The following is a 13,459-nucleotide window of genomic DNA, read 5'->3' as shown; positions in this document are numbered from 1 at the left end:
ATTATTCTTCACTTTACAATCCTAATTCTGATCAAATTACTGTAATAAAACTGAGTATGAGGATCCCCTTTTTTTCCCAACAAGACAATCGTCAACAACAGCAACAACCTCCACTGCAACATATTGACACTTCATCTTCAAATACGTCCATAGGTTCACACAGCCACCACAGTGTGGAGTCCACCAGACCACCAACTCCTGAAGGAAATGTTGATCCTATTTTATTACCTGATGAAGTAATCTTACAAATATTTCCAAGGAAATTATGTTCTTATCGTGAAGAACCTCCGCAGAAGCAAGGGTTCTTTAGTTATAACGAACCGGAATACTTTCATTCTTTTTTGACTAGAAAGGCACGAACTGGTGCTCTATGGGTCACTACTATGAGAGTAAGTCTTTGTTAGGTTGGAGAAGTATATACTAATTAAATAGCTAATGTTTGTGCCAATGACACCGGCAGAAAAGGGGTTCTCGATTAGTATTCTCGACATTGAAAAAATGAAAACAATTGAAAGTGACATGAAAATATGGTTCTTCTTTGCACATGTCGGTGTTGTCAATGACAATCCGGACAACACAAAGACTTTTATGTTTACAATCCCGTTCTCAACCCAGCTTAGAACACAGGCCTTTCTGAAATTGATTTCTAACCTACTATTCGAACATAAAGTGCGTCAAGCGCTACCGCCACCATATAGGCGGAAATCGGAGTCATTTTACGATTGCCCTCGGCCAAGTATAGACTCGATTACAGTTCCATGCAGCCCTACATTGTCAGACTCGGGATCGGCTGAAGAAGCTATTGAAGAGGTCATTGAAGGTGAAGAGGAAGACTGGCAAGATAACGACAGACATTTGCCTTCCTACATGGAATCAGAGGATGCCGTCGAACGGTACCTAATTGAGCGTGGTCTTCTTAACGAGGATGGTACACCGTTATTACCAGCAGAGTCAAACATTGGTAATAACACTGAATCTGTGACGCCTCGGCATGGAGAAGTTGATCAGGATCGGTCGAGTTCTAATGTTTTAAGACGCACGTCAACAAGTTCTTCGTCCAGACCTCGTCTGACGCGTAGTTTGTCGAGAGGCGGTGCTGCTATGCGAGCTTCGCATGCTGCAAGCTCTACCGAAAATGACGCCCACGGATTTTCATCTGCTTCCGAACACGAACTGATTCGCATCACGTCTCGGGCATCGGCAAGATCAGAGACAATGTCGGAATCTAGCAACTGCTCTACGCAAGAAAACACGCAATCGCTTGACCAGATTGTGAATGATGTAAGCACACCCGAACCTCGAGCATGAAGATATTGTGTCATACGTATACACACTGGCTATTCTAGTTTTCTTTTATGTATTATTATTATTTTGGGACGGTGTTAAATTGCGGTCAGACTTTAACTATCGCCATTTTGTTTGATCTTGCGAGATAATGCGCGTGTGTCTGCTGTTTTGGGCGTTATGGCGTACACGTACAACTAAGGTTTGCCGCAAAAAGTGCGGCTGTGGTGTGACTGGGTAAACATCGGTAAGTCCGTACGCGGTTTTAGTGGTGTATATATGCTATGGCGGAGTCATTTGAAGCTAACGATAGTTCGTTTAGTGTAAACGGCTTTCACGATTGACACTGATGTCGACAGAGAGCCGGATCGTGATTGAGGGAGTTCGATACGGCAGATGTCGCGCAGCAAGGTAAGGGTGCTTAAACTGAACTCCCGTTAGAGAACCCCGTCTGGGTTGACGACGCTGACGAAGACGCAATGACGAGAGCTAAATTGTGTTTTGTATTGAAGAAGAGCCCAAGGTAAACGACAATTCAAACTGATTTGGATTATTTACTATGACAATGTCTAAGATATTAAATATGTATAGTGCCATGATAGTTATGCCATATATACAAATACTGTCTTCGAGGCATAAATACATAACTATTAGACATAAACTCTCTCGCCCGCCCCTTTATGAATCTCGATAACGGCCTAAACTTCCATTTGCCGCTTTTAAACCCACTTTTCACAGTTCTTGTCTAATCTAGTACTCGAATATTCCGTTTTTGCAACATACTCGAATTGCTCATTTTTGTCAGATACGCAGTCGGCTGTTTTGTTGCGTCTGTTTGTCTGTCAAAAGAGTGACTGATTTGCATCCCGTATCTGTCCCACCCGCCACAACAGAAAAGGTGGTACGTATTATTTTAGTGTATTTACTCCGTCAAACATGAAGTTCTGTGTTTTTTTTTCAAAAAATCTGAAATATCTTGTCTGATTTGTGTTTTTATATACCCTTCAAACTGAAAGAATCAAGGATCTTAGAGTGATCTGTCTGACGGAGCGTCTACTAGTCGAGTTTGTTTGCTGATTTCTGAAATTTATAGTCCTGAAATCATTGGATCCTTGATCAATCATCTCATTTAAGCCTTGTATTTCTGACAGCCTTGTTTTGATTTACTAGGTCGTTCTGTCGACACAGCCTTATCGGGTCTCGCTTACTCTGTGTGTTAAATTTGGCACTGGTCTCTTTGTCAAGCTTACACTTTGATCTCGCCCATTTTTTTATCACATTCATACAATCTTTACATTCAAATTATAAATCATGTCTACCCTGTGAGTATACACAACTGTTATTGATAGAATAAAATAGATTCGCCAGAAATCATTTTTGACGGATGAGTGAAGTGGGGACTATAACTAGTGAGGGTGATTTGGATTGGGTGTGTGACGTATTTTTTCAATCCCATTCCATCTTCTAAGTTTAATTCTTCACTGTTCAACTGTCTTATCTTTTTCTTTTTTACTGAATGAAAACTAATTACTATAGCGATCTTCGCATAGGAAGCAAATACCGTCTTGGACGAAAAATTGGGAGCGGCAGTTTCGGTGACATCTATCTCGGTAAGACCAGATGTATTCATGTGTCACAGAGCCGAATTGCTAATTGATTTCAGGCACAAACATTATTTCCGGCGAAGAAGTCGCCATCAAGCTTGAATCTGTGCGCGCAAAACATCCGCAACTGGAATATGAGGCACGAGTCTACAAAATCTTAGCCGGCGGTGTCGGCATTCCATTTGTACGCTGGTATGGTACCGAATGCGATTACAATGCCATGGTCATCGACCTACTTGGTCCTAGTCTTGAGGATCTATTTAATTTTTGCAATCGAAAGTTTTCATTAAAGACTATTCTTTTACTTGCTGATCAATTGGTATGTCGAAGTGTTATTCTGTACAATACATACTAACATATGTAGCTTGCTCGTATTGAGTTCATTCATGCAAAGTCATTTATTCACCGTGATATTAAGCCCGATAATTTCTTGATGGGAATCGGCAAGCGCGGAAACCAAGTCAATGTGATTGATTTTGGTCTCGCGAAAAAGTTCAGAGACCCTCGAACACACATGCACATTCCTTACAGAGAAAACAAAAATTTAACTGGAACAGCTCGGTACGCGAGTGTGAACACCCATCTCGGTGTCGAGCAGTCCCGACGTGACGATCTTGAGTCACTTGGGTACGTTCTCATGTATTTCTGCCGTGGATCACTGCCATGGCAGGGGTTAAAGGCTGCTACCAAGAAGCAGAAGTACGATCGTATCATGGAGAAGAAAATGACAACTCCTGCTGAGATTTTGTGCCGAGGGTTCCCGGCTGAATTCTCGCTCTACCTCAATTACACGCGTTCGCTTAGATTTGATGATAAGCCTGACTACACTTACCTTCGCAAACTTTTCAGAGACTTGTTTGTTCGTGACGGTTTCCAGTATGATTATGTTTTTGACTGGACCATGTTCAAGCATAACCAGGCCCAAAACCAGATTGCCGGTCAGCGTGCTGTCGGTGAGCAGATTGAGGATGTGGCCGAAGACAACGATAGTCGTGCGATCAGCCGTACGCCGGTCGTGCCAACGTCGTCCGGCCAGTCTCCAGGCGCTGCCGGCCTGTCGTCTCGGACAGTTGCTGCGGCCGGCACGCTCCCCAGTCGTCGCAAGGTGACCGACTGGCAGGCGGCACGCGACGCCGTCGATCCTGCGACAGCGGACATTGCGCGACGCGCGGCTGGCGCGGACCGGATTTTAAGATCGTCTGCAGCCAAAGCGCCGCAGGCCACGACGTCGTACGCGCCTGCGAACCCGCAAGCTGCACAATACCGCAAGGACGACAGTGCGCCGAATGGGTCGGCCAATATCCCCCAGCAGTGGTATTGATTCGAACGGCGCCTTTTTTTTCTGTTTATTTTCTCTCAGCTTAATTATTTAACTTATCATTGACATTATCAAAACCGTGAAGAGAATGTAAGGGGTGTATGAAAATAGATGAACTATAGATAGCTGGTATTAATGATTCGTAGTGCGATTGACTGTTAACGGGATTGACCTGACGGGTTTTAATAGAGTCGAGCGGTCGAGCGGTCGAGCAATCGAGTGATCGGTTTATTACATTGTACCTTAACGGCAAGCATGTGGGACACATCCGTGTACACATGTAAGTACGGCGCAGTGGGATGAGGAAGCACTTGTCGACAAAAAAGCAGGTTAATACTGACTATGATGCTACTTTTAATGGTCTATAGTAAATTTTTACAAATGCTGAGTACATTAATTTGTCGCGTAAGGGCGTGAGATAGTGCCTGGATATTAATTAAAAACTTGATCCAGTATTGACTGTGGCAAAATAACACTGTCAATATTCTTCAGTATATTGTTGACAGGAGTGGTATATTTATAGATTTGCGTACAGCTTGTACTTACTTGTGCGAAGTCAATAATGATGTGCGCTCAAACTTGCGTACGCCTGCAATAAAAAAACCTTAAAGGTACAAAAGTTGTACGTGAGGGTTTTGTGTAAAAACGATCTGTATGAGGATTTCCAGATACCAGCCGTATACTGACTATAAGTCTGTTGAATAGTATGAATGATTATAGTATATACAATTGGAGACTAGTCAAAATCATCGTTATCGTCATCGTACTTATGAGCAGCATCTTGTGCTTCATCATCGCTATCATAGTCAGCATCATTTCCTAACATTTTCTTCTTCCGTCTCTTGTTTTCAATCAATCTACTGTCATCTTCCGAAACCGCACCAGAATCAACCAGGACTTTTTCGAGATCTTCCAGTCTGGTCGAGTCTCCGCCAATCAACCGTAACGTGACGTACTGCTTCTTGACGTCCGTGTCCTTGTACACCAGTATCGTGGGACAGTTGCGGTCCGGGTAGTTTTCGATTGCGCGCGAAGCAGCAATGTCCACAAACTTAATCTCACCGTACTTTTCCGCTGCTTTGGAGAATAGGCCACTCAACAGGCGCGACTGCATGTTGCCTTGCAGCGACAAGTGCACAACCACGTAGCATTCCTTGCTCGCGTCCGTCACTAGTTCCTGATACTCGGGTTTCGACACCGGCACGACCCGGCCGAACTTTGACCGCTGTTTCGACAGCTCGGCTAGTTCCTGCATTCGTTTACGTCTGTATGTCGCAATGAACTCGTCATCTGGGTCTTCATCCTCAAGTTCAGACAGATCCGAATCTGATTTGTCGGATAGTTTGTGCTGCTCGGCTTGTTCGCGCGCTCGCTCGACTGCCTCGTCAATGATTTGGGATGGTGAAGGTTCTCGAGGCGGAATGATGCCGTGAGACCGTAGAATGTCGTTCCTTCAATGTAAGCACTATCTGATCATATAAACATCATAAATACCATTCTGTATCTTCGTTAGGATCAACTTGAACCTCCATTGATGGTGCTCTGTTGTATAAAGTGAAATGTAAACTTCCAAGGTCTCGAGGACGACACTTAATATTTGTGCGGCTCAATTTTTACTCCATCAAAACCTGTTCACACTTCGCCATATCGACAGACACATGAACAATGACACAAATAGTACTACCAGGAGATCCGATTTCAGTAGATCAGATTTTAGATACAGAGGCAATGACAGACGACGACGGCCCTGTCGTCCAACTCGGTCCCGGCATGCTTCACGTGCCTCCAGAGACGATTGTTCCAGTCCGCGCAGGCACATTGACAACTCTTCACAAACAGCACGCCACAACCGTGTACATCGACAACACGACCGGGCGCTACGTCCCTGCTGAGCATGACAACGTTGTCGCCACCATCGTGTCGCGGTTCGGCGACCTCGAGAAATCATTCTACCGTGTCGCAATCCCAGGCTGCACGGCTCCGTTCGGCGTCTTATCCTCGGCCGCGTTTGCAAACGCTTTATCTCGCAAATCGCGACCGACACTGGCACCGGGCACGACGATTTACGCTCGTGTCAAGTCAATGTCCGCAGCGCTCGGCGAGCCCGAACTCGAGTGTTTCGACGAGAAAACGGGCAAAGAGGGAGGCTACGGCGAGCTCAAGAACGGGATGGTCACTGACGTCAGCGTCGGACTGGCGAGAAGATTGCTAGCGGCACCAGACGGCCGGCCGACGGTGGTTGACGTGCTTGGGAAATTGGTGCCGTTTGAGATCGCGGTCGGGAGAAATGGGCGGATATGGATCGACTCGGAGTCGTCTGCGGTCACAGTCGCAATTATGCGTGCGCTTCATGATACAGAATATTTACCGCAAGACCAGATGGAGGCCAAGGTTGCAAAGCTCATCAAGGCTATTAGAAAGTAACATTGTACATAAAGATTTAATTGGCACAATATCATTTTTGTATTTTTATAAAAAAAAAACAATGATTCTCTACTTCTCCGCAATCCCACTCACAACCAACGGCGGCACCCGCTCGTCTTCCGCCCGAGCAGAGATCTTGAGCGTCACTCCAGTCTTCGCCGAGTACGCCATCCGCACGAGTGCAACGACTTTCCCTCCTTGCAGCGTCCTGGCAAACAGCTTCAGAACGTGGGTCGCGTTCTGCATTGGCGTGTCTGATCCTTCGAGCGGCTGCATCGATAAGGCGTCAATCACAGTCCTGCACGCCTCGCTCAGACTGCCAATGCCAACGAGACCGTACGTCTCAGACGTCTCGAACGAGAGCGAGTCCCACATGTGCTGGAAGTTTCCGACGTAGGTCGGCACCAAAAAGTCACCAACTCCAACGTGGATGTCCTCGACTTGGTACTCGTCCTCGTATCCTTCCTCCTCCGGTTCGCCCGTGGTCGGGTCGATTTCCTTGCTTGTAAACCGGAGCGTGTTTGTAAATACCGCACCAGCAAACGCATTTTCTTCGCCCGGTCTCGTGAACGCAACGTACACAGACCCAGTGCTCTCCTGCACAAGCTGAGGGATCGTAATAATGAACTCCTCTTCGTAAGGCTCGCTACCCTCGTCGCTCGTCGGCGTTGCAATCACACTCACATCGTCCAGCACGGTATCCTCAAGCGTATTTTGGACATCAAACTGCAATACAAGATGATCCTTGTACAAGTGCTTGATGCAAGTTATGACGTACTCGGTCTCGGATTCGGTCAGCGGCACCGGCCTAGAACTTCTGACCACAGGTCCAAACGCAGCCAGCTCTGGGATCTTGGCCAAAACCGCAGCGTACTTCTGGGTCAGGTCCTCGCCTGGCACGGAGGGAGACTTGGACGGGCTGACACTTGAGCCGCCACCAGGCGTGTCTAGCGAGCTGCCAATCATCATTGGGACGGAGCCCATAGTCTTAGCCCGGAACTGGTCGGCCTCGAGCTGGTCCTTTGTGATGGTCGGCACGGTCGAGATGTCGAACGCAACCTCGGTCGAGCCCGGTTCCCGCTCAGTGATGTACATGATAAGCTGTGACTCCAGTGCGCTTAAAGACGGGATCGCCTCGGGTGCAAGGTATGTTTTTGCGGTCACCTTGTCAGTTTCGGACAACCGCAGGGCCATGGCCGCACGGTCGCGCACCTCGTCATCTGGGTCGTCGAGGCACCGGGTCAGCAAAACCTTGACCGACTCTTGCACTGACTTGTCGTCAATCAGCGAGAACTTGGACAACGCGGTGACTGCAGCCGCGCGCACAATAGCGTTCTCCAACACGACACGATTGTAAATGTATCGGATGTACTTGGTCGGGTGCACGGTCGAGGGTCCTTCTTCACCCAGCAGGTGCAAAATTCTGACTGCCAGCTTTGTAAATTCACAGTCTTCAATGAACTCACTCAAGTACGCAAGCGCGTCTTCCTTTGACTCTGGCACAAACTTGATGAGATCAAACATGGCTTCAATAACGGCTCGCTTGAAGTCATAGCCACCTTCGTCACGAAGCACGCCGGACAAGAATGACAGCATCGACGCCTGCTTTGTTGGGAACTTGATGCATAAGCTACGGATGGCATCTACGACGATGATCTTGAACTCGTCTGAAATGTCGTTCATGAACCCGGTGATCTGCTTGATCAGTCTGTCGACACTGGCCTCGTTTCCAGTCTTGAGCAACGTCGTGATGGCGTATGTAGCTATCGAGCGGTTAGGATCGTTAATGAGGGCTTCGATGTCGATATTGCATGAGTTGACGCTCTGTGGTCTGATCATGGCGAATCTGTTCAAGATCCTGATTGCCGAAAAGCGCGAGACGAATCTGGGTGACGACAAAAACAGCTGCAACACGTTGACCGCCGGCTGGACTTCGGCATCGGTCGCGTCGCGCATCTCGAGGATGGTTTTCGCGGCTTCGAAGTTGACCATGTCGGACTTGTGTTTGAGCCAACCTTCAAGCAACTGGTACAGCGGGTGACGCATGTTTCGGTCTTCGTCAATCACACGGGCCACGAACCGGATCAGCATGACGACCGCTGCAGGCGAGCGTAAAGCCGAGCCGGCGTTTGCGAATTGTTGGATCATTTTAATGAGCGCCATGCGGTCGTGAGAGCGCAGCTGGTACAGTAGTCCGAGAGCGTGGTATTGTGTCATGTAAGATGGAGCAGAGGACCCTGTCATGCCAATGCCACCTGCCTGGCCGTATGCTGATTGTGGGAATACTTTCTGAGCCAGAACCGTGTCTTGAGTTTCGTTTGTCCATCGTCTGACAACGTCTCTCGAAACTGGTAGTAAATGATACGAACTAATAAGAGCAGCAGAAGACACAATTGGGTGTTTATCAACGATTGACGTCTTAATCAAACGTTCAATTGCTTGAATTGTTGATGCCTAAATGAGTGTATTAGTACCGTACGCCTGTTCCTCTAAATGTAAACGATTCCATACGTCAATGATTCTGGCGAGCGCTCTAATGGCATTTGGTCTATAAACAACATCACTACTAACAGTCGTATCCTTCATAATCGACGAAGTAACCATAATCACATCGTCAGCACTTAATGCGAGCTCCTTGATAACAAGATAGACCATCTGTCGCAATGCAATGTCTTTGTGCTGGAACAGCTTTGTGATGGAGAAAAACAATCTTGTCGACTCATCTCTGGCAAAAGTATCACCAGTCGATAACAGATAAGTCAACTTCGTTAACAGGACTCGACACTTCCGAGGCTGAATTGGAGACGCGTTGAATCCAGCGATACAGTCTTGAAATACAGTCATTTTATCCATAATTGCACCTCCAGGACCACTATCAAGATCCTCATTCTTTTTGTACGACATTGTTTAGTTTGTCGCGGGTCAATTGATGCGAATTTGAAAGATGCGACTTCGTTTGAATCCTCTCCCTCGAACAGTTTGCATCGTGAAGCTGCCAGTTTTGTGTAATGAGTATTTAAGGTTTATAATACCACACAAATATACTTTATTACATACTGATATACAACTCTAATTTACTCGCATTATACAATATATCATACACTTCATTTATGCCATATTTGTGTTAAAATGCCGCTCTAGTACACTCTGTCGGACTCCATTTCCACCGACAATCATGTACAGCAACCTGTACTCGCACGCCTGAATTGCGGATTTGGCGTCCGTCCGGACCGGAAACTTACCATGCGGATTAAATATCCGTCGGTTCAGCTGTCTGAGCAACTCAATCACGATCTTGATGTCGTTCAGGTCTTTGTCGAGTCTTACAGTCGACATCAGTGCGTAATCAAGACATCTGATCCTGGTCCGGAGCAGACCATAGTCGAACTCGACCACGTCGAACTCGTTCTCCGACTCGTCACTCATGTCGCTGTCTGCAGTGAGCCGCGGCGTCGGTGTAGTCTGTCTGGTCGACTGTCCGCTCGGCGACTTCAGTTTGTAAAGTAGATTGGTTTTGAGTTCGGGTATGATTTTGGCTGAAAGAGGGACCCGGTCGGTCGCCAAGGTCAACACAGACCGAACGTCGTTCAAAAAAAACGCGAGCGCGAGATTGGTTCGTAGTTGAGTCGCAAGCATGCCGGGAACAATAGGCAGTCGTTCCAACAACCGAACTTGCTCGGTCGGGTCTGTAATTCGGGAACAAACAGTCTCGATTATGTACCCTGCTTCGTCTGACCATTGCTCGGTCGGCACTCGGCTGATCAAGACCGAATACAACTCGCTGGATGTGTCGTACAGTAACTTTCCAACGTCCACGTCCAGAAATATGTAAATGCAAAACAGTATCAAACTCCTGAACAGCCCAGTATCAAACCTTTGTTGACTTATCCGTTGCGTTAGGACTTCTAAAGTCAGTTTGATGTTGACCAAATTATATCGCGCCCCATCTAAAAAAGTCAGTGATGTTCATAGTTCGCGCAAACTTTGTCTTACCATTGTCAACTGGCGGCACCAAGTCCTGCTTGGAATGCACCAAATCTTGTACACCAAAACATGAGTACACTTGCTCGATCAAACTTTCATCAATCGCAAACCCGTTGCACATCTAGAACAGTCAGTGTGGACTCAATCTCGGAGACTACTAAACTCACCGATAAAACTTCGGCATATGAATTGGCAAGATGATCATTGCGTTCGCGTACAACTATGCTCCGTAAGAATTGAACTTAATAAACAAAGAGACGACTTACCCTCAAGCGTCAAGTAGCGCATCACAGAGTCTGGAAGTTCGTTGCCGATTTCAATCATGTCTTTCACAAACCCGCTTGTAAATGCATTATATCTTGTTACAGAGTCTGTCTGTTAGTAAATTCAAACGATAGTAGTGAACTACATACTTTCCAAGCATGGAGCCCACCAACCTTTAGGAAGCTTTGGGAAGTCGCTATCACCAATGTACAAACTGTCAAGACCTCGAATTGACGAACCAAAAAAGTAAAACACGTTTTGCTTTTTTGTAGTTTCATTAGCCCCATCAATCAAATTCAAGATGCTTTCGTTCCCTGCATCCCCGACCGCGGCAACATAGTCCGTCTTTGTGATTTTGCCGGTAAGCAAGTCTTTGGCGGCATCAGTTTTGTGGTGCGAGTACGCGACAGCAATCTCCATCATTTCCGAAAGCCGCCGGCTCGCCTTGGCTTGTGTCCCGAGCAGTTTCAGCGACGACGGTAGCTTATACGACGGATTCGGCGTCGGTGTAACGATCGTTGACGCCCGCGTACTCGAACGGGTCGTCACGCGACTCTTGACGCCAAGAATACTGTTGAGCAATTCCTCATTGGAGATTACCGGTTTTGTAGTCGTCGACGGTATAGGTGCTGCTTCAGGTTTGTCTGGGCTATTGGTCTTCGGAGCTTCAATGTCGGACACTTCGCTATCTGTATCGTCATCGTCGTTGATGGCAGCGGCGGTTGTGGTTTGCGCGTTCGGTGTTTTTTCCGCTGGGGTGGCTGTTGTAGCTAGCGCATTTTGGAGAGTTTGTAGTGGAACTGGTGGGATGCGCACTTCAAACCTGACCGGTTTTGGCATCGGTAGAGGTCGTGTAAGCATGTGTCTTGAAACCACTGGTATTAACTCTGATACAGCCGGCTGTGCATGTATAGGTTCTGTGTGCAGTAGTTCTGTTGTAGCTGGTTTTGCAACTGCAGATGGCTCTGTAATAAGTTCGTCTATTATACCCGGTTCCGCAACGGTATCATCGTATATAGCTGCTTTTGCTACGACCCGCTCTGTGGTTTGTGATCTTGCAATTGCTGATAGTATTGGGTTGCAGGTTTCGGGCTCTGAAACCGGCGCTTCTGCTGCAGTTACTGAGTCCGTAATATCTTCATCTATTATACCAGATTTTGTAATGGTATCGCCATTTATGACACTTTTTTCTATATTTGGCTCTGTAACTGTAGGTACTGATTCGCAAGTTTTAAGCGTGTGCGCTGCAGTCACTGGCACTGTAACGATTCCATCTATCACACCTGATTCGGTAATGGCTTTATCATCTATGACCAGATTTGTGCATTCAGGTACTGATTTGCAAAATTCCGGCTCTGTATTGAATGCTTCTGCTGCAACCACTGGCTCTGTAACAGTTTCATCTATCGAATCTGGTTTCGTAGTGGCATCATCATTCGTGACTGTTCCTGTTGTGACCAACGTTTCAAGAGCTTGTTCGCATGTTCTGAGCTCTTCAATCAATGATTCTGTAATAGCTTGCTTCTGTTCTGCAATTATTGAATCTGAAATGACAGGCTGTTCATTAGCAGACTCTAGCACCTCATCATGAAACGACTGTGATAGACCCGGATCCACCACGACCTGTTCATTTACAATGGGGTCTGAGACAGTGTCCACTGAACTCTCTGACTCATCAATCACTGTGATTACTGTATCCACTCTTATTTTCTCTGTCGCGTTATTAGACGCAGCGGCAACCGCAGTAGACACATCTTCCATTTCGTCGTCATTCTGTTCATGATCTTGTTTGACGTACTCCGTTGTGCTGGTAGGCAAAGGTGAGTCCAGCACAGTACCTTGAGATGACACTAACTCATTGTCGTCTTGCTGCGTTCTGCTGTCCAGTCTTGAGACTGCCGAGTGGAACGATCCCGGCGTCTCGACATCTTCTGTTGGCGAAGTCAAGACTGACCTGGTAGTCGACGGTGTTCTCAATTGCGTCTGTTGCGCGCTGACTTTTCCTGGAGACGAGACGAACAACTTTCGCGGACTGAGCTTGATTGCAGCTGAACTTTTGAATGGTGACGACTTTATTGGAGATGGACTTGGACTTGCAGATGCGAGCTTAAAAGGTGAGCTTGGTAGATTCTTCAAAGGAGAAAAAGACTCATTCTGAGAATTCAATCGTACTGGTTTCTGAGGCGACGGAGATGAAGTGATGTATCTAAGCATACTATTTGTCAGGCTATTTGTACGTTTCCTGGACTTTGTATTCTTCTTTGGCGACAGTTTTACCGAGGTGATTGCGTGTGTCGGTGTGGTCGCATCTCCGTTTGCATTTTTGTCAATTGGTTTTGCGTTTTTGGGTTGAGCTGAGGGTTCGTGTCGGGTTCGTTTGTTTACTTTCGAAAGCGGTGACGGACTCAATGGCTCATTCTGTCGCCTTGGACTTGACCGGTCGTCATGATCCTTTGATTTGAGCCAGGCTGAGAATCTTCCTTGCATTCTTATCCAGATTTGGTTGTGAACATGTACAAATTGAGAGCTGAGTCCATTGTAAAGTGAACAATGAAATGTCGACACCTCGAATCAGTGTAAA

General features: G+C 46.7%; 6 protein-coding genes across 6 annotated transcripts; 3 read left to right on the top strand and 3 right to left on the bottom strand.

Moving 5' to 3' along the window:
* Nucleotides 1-56: 56 nt before the first annotated feature.
* Nucleotides 57-1,308, top strand: V1512DRAFT_248349 (uncharacterized protein; the record flags this gene model as incomplete). Its single annotated transcript, XM_066914546.1, has 2 exons — nt 57-389; nt 433-1,308. The coding sequence occupies 2 exons, from the start codon at nt 57-59 to the stop codon at nt 1,306-1,308; spliced, it is 1,209 nt and encodes a 402-aa protein (XP_066770983.1).
* A 1,287-nt stretch (nt 1,309-2,595) lies between these two features.
* Nucleotides 2,596-4,209, top strand: V1512DRAFT_253820 (kinase-like domain-containing protein; the record flags this gene model as incomplete). Its single annotated transcript, XM_066914757.1, has 4 exons — nt 2,596-2,606; nt 2,821-2,894; nt 2,948-3,207; nt 3,253-4,209. The coding sequence occupies 4 exons, from the start codon at nt 2,596-2,598 to the stop codon at nt 4,207-4,209; spliced, it is 1,302 nt and encodes a 433-aa protein (XP_066770982.1).
* Nucleotides 4,210-4,566: 357 nt separating this feature from the next.
* V1512DRAFT_264214 (thioredoxin-like protein) lies at nt 4,567-5,778 on the bottom strand. The gene is made up of 2 exons (XM_066916649.1): nt 5,701-5,778; nt 4,567-5,657 (listed from the first exon to the last, which is right to left on the bottom strand). Exons 1-2 carry the CDS (start codon nt 5,736-5,738, stop codon nt 4,943-4,945), a joined length of 753 nt encoding a protein of 250 aa, XP_066770981.1. The 5' UTR covers nt 5,739-5,778; the 3' UTR covers nt 4,567-4,942.
* A 15-nt stretch (nt 5,779-5,793) lies between these two features.
* Nucleotides 5,794-6,689, top strand: V1512DRAFT_264212 (uncharacterized protein). Its single transcript, XM_066916648.1, has one exon. It carries the CDS (start codon nt 5,872-5,874, stop codon nt 6,628-6,630), a length of 759 nt encoding a protein of 252 aa, XP_066770980.1. The 5' UTR covers nt 5,794-5,871; the 3' UTR covers nt 6,631-6,689.
* V1512DRAFT_264210 (adaptin N terminal region-domain-containing protein) lies at nt 6,639-9,577 on the bottom strand. The gene is made up of 2 exons (XM_066916647.1): nt 9,142-9,577; nt 6,639-9,084 (listed from the first exon to the last, which is right to left on the bottom strand). The coding sequence occupies exons 1-2, from the start codon at nt 9,532-9,534 to the stop codon at nt 6,700-6,702; spliced, it is 2,778 nt and encodes a 925-aa protein (XP_066770979.1). The 5' UTR covers nt 9,535-9,577; the 3' UTR covers nt 6,639-6,699.
* Nucleotides 9,578-9,652: 75 nt separating this feature from the next.
* V1512DRAFT_264209 (uncharacterized protein) lies at nt 9,653-13,439 on the bottom strand. Its single transcript, XM_066916646.1, has 5 exons — nt 11,028-13,439; nt 10,881-10,985; nt 10,782-10,834; nt 10,624-10,735; nt 9,653-10,577 (listed from the first exon to the last, which is right to left on the bottom strand). The coding sequence occupies exons 1-5, from the start codon at nt 13,363-13,365 to the stop codon at nt 9,739-9,741; spliced, it is 3,447 nt and encodes a 1,148-aa protein (XP_066770978.1). The 5' UTR covers nt 13,366-13,439; the 3' UTR covers nt 9,653-9,738.
* Between the last annotated feature and the right edge of the window lie 20 nt (nt 13,440-13,459).

Source organism: Lipomyces arxii (genome assembly GCF_038497795.1).
Source record: "Lipomyces arxii strain Phaff 12-163 unplaced genomic scaffold V1512scaffold_10, whole genome shotgun sequence".
In the NCBI taxonomy this organism is placed as follows: Eukaryota; Fungi; Ascomycota; class Lipomycetes; order Lipomycetales; family Lipomycetaceae; genus Lipomyces; species Lipomyces arxii.
Note: the sequence above shows the minus strand (reverse complement) of the source record. Positions and strands in the feature narration are given on the sequence as shown.

Coding starts and splice junctions, on each gene's coding strand:
- V1512DRAFT_264209 (XM_066916646.1), bottom strand. CDS start 13,365: ATGCAAGGAAGATTCTCAGCCTGGCTCAAATCAAAGGATCATGACGAC. Junction 10,835..10,880: donor GCGCTACTTGACGCTTGAGG/GTAAGTCGTCTC, acceptor TACGGAGCATAG/TTGTACGCGAACGCAATGAT. Junction 10,578..10,623: donor GGTGCCGCCAGTTGACAATG/GTAAGACAAAGT, acceptor TGACTTTTTTAG/ATGGGGCGCGATATAATTTG.
- V1512DRAFT_264214 (XM_066916649.1), bottom strand. CDS start 5,738: ATGGAGGTTCAAGTTGATCCTAACGAAGATACAGAATG. Junction 5,658..5,700: donor CCTAACGAAGATACAGAATG/GTATTTATGATG, acceptor CTTACATTGAAG/GAACGACATTCTACGGTCTC.
- V1512DRAFT_264212 (XM_066916648.1), top strand. CDS start 5,872: ATGACACAAATAGTACTACCAGGAGATCCGATTTCAGTAGATCAGATT.
- V1512DRAFT_264210 (XM_066916647.1), bottom strand. CDS start 9,534: ATGTCGTACAAAAAGAATGAGGATCTTGATAGTGGTCCTGGAGGTGCA. Junction 9,085..9,141: donor CGCTCGCCAGAATCATTGAC/GTATGGAATCGT, acceptor ACACTCATTTAG/GCATCAACAATTCAAGCAAT.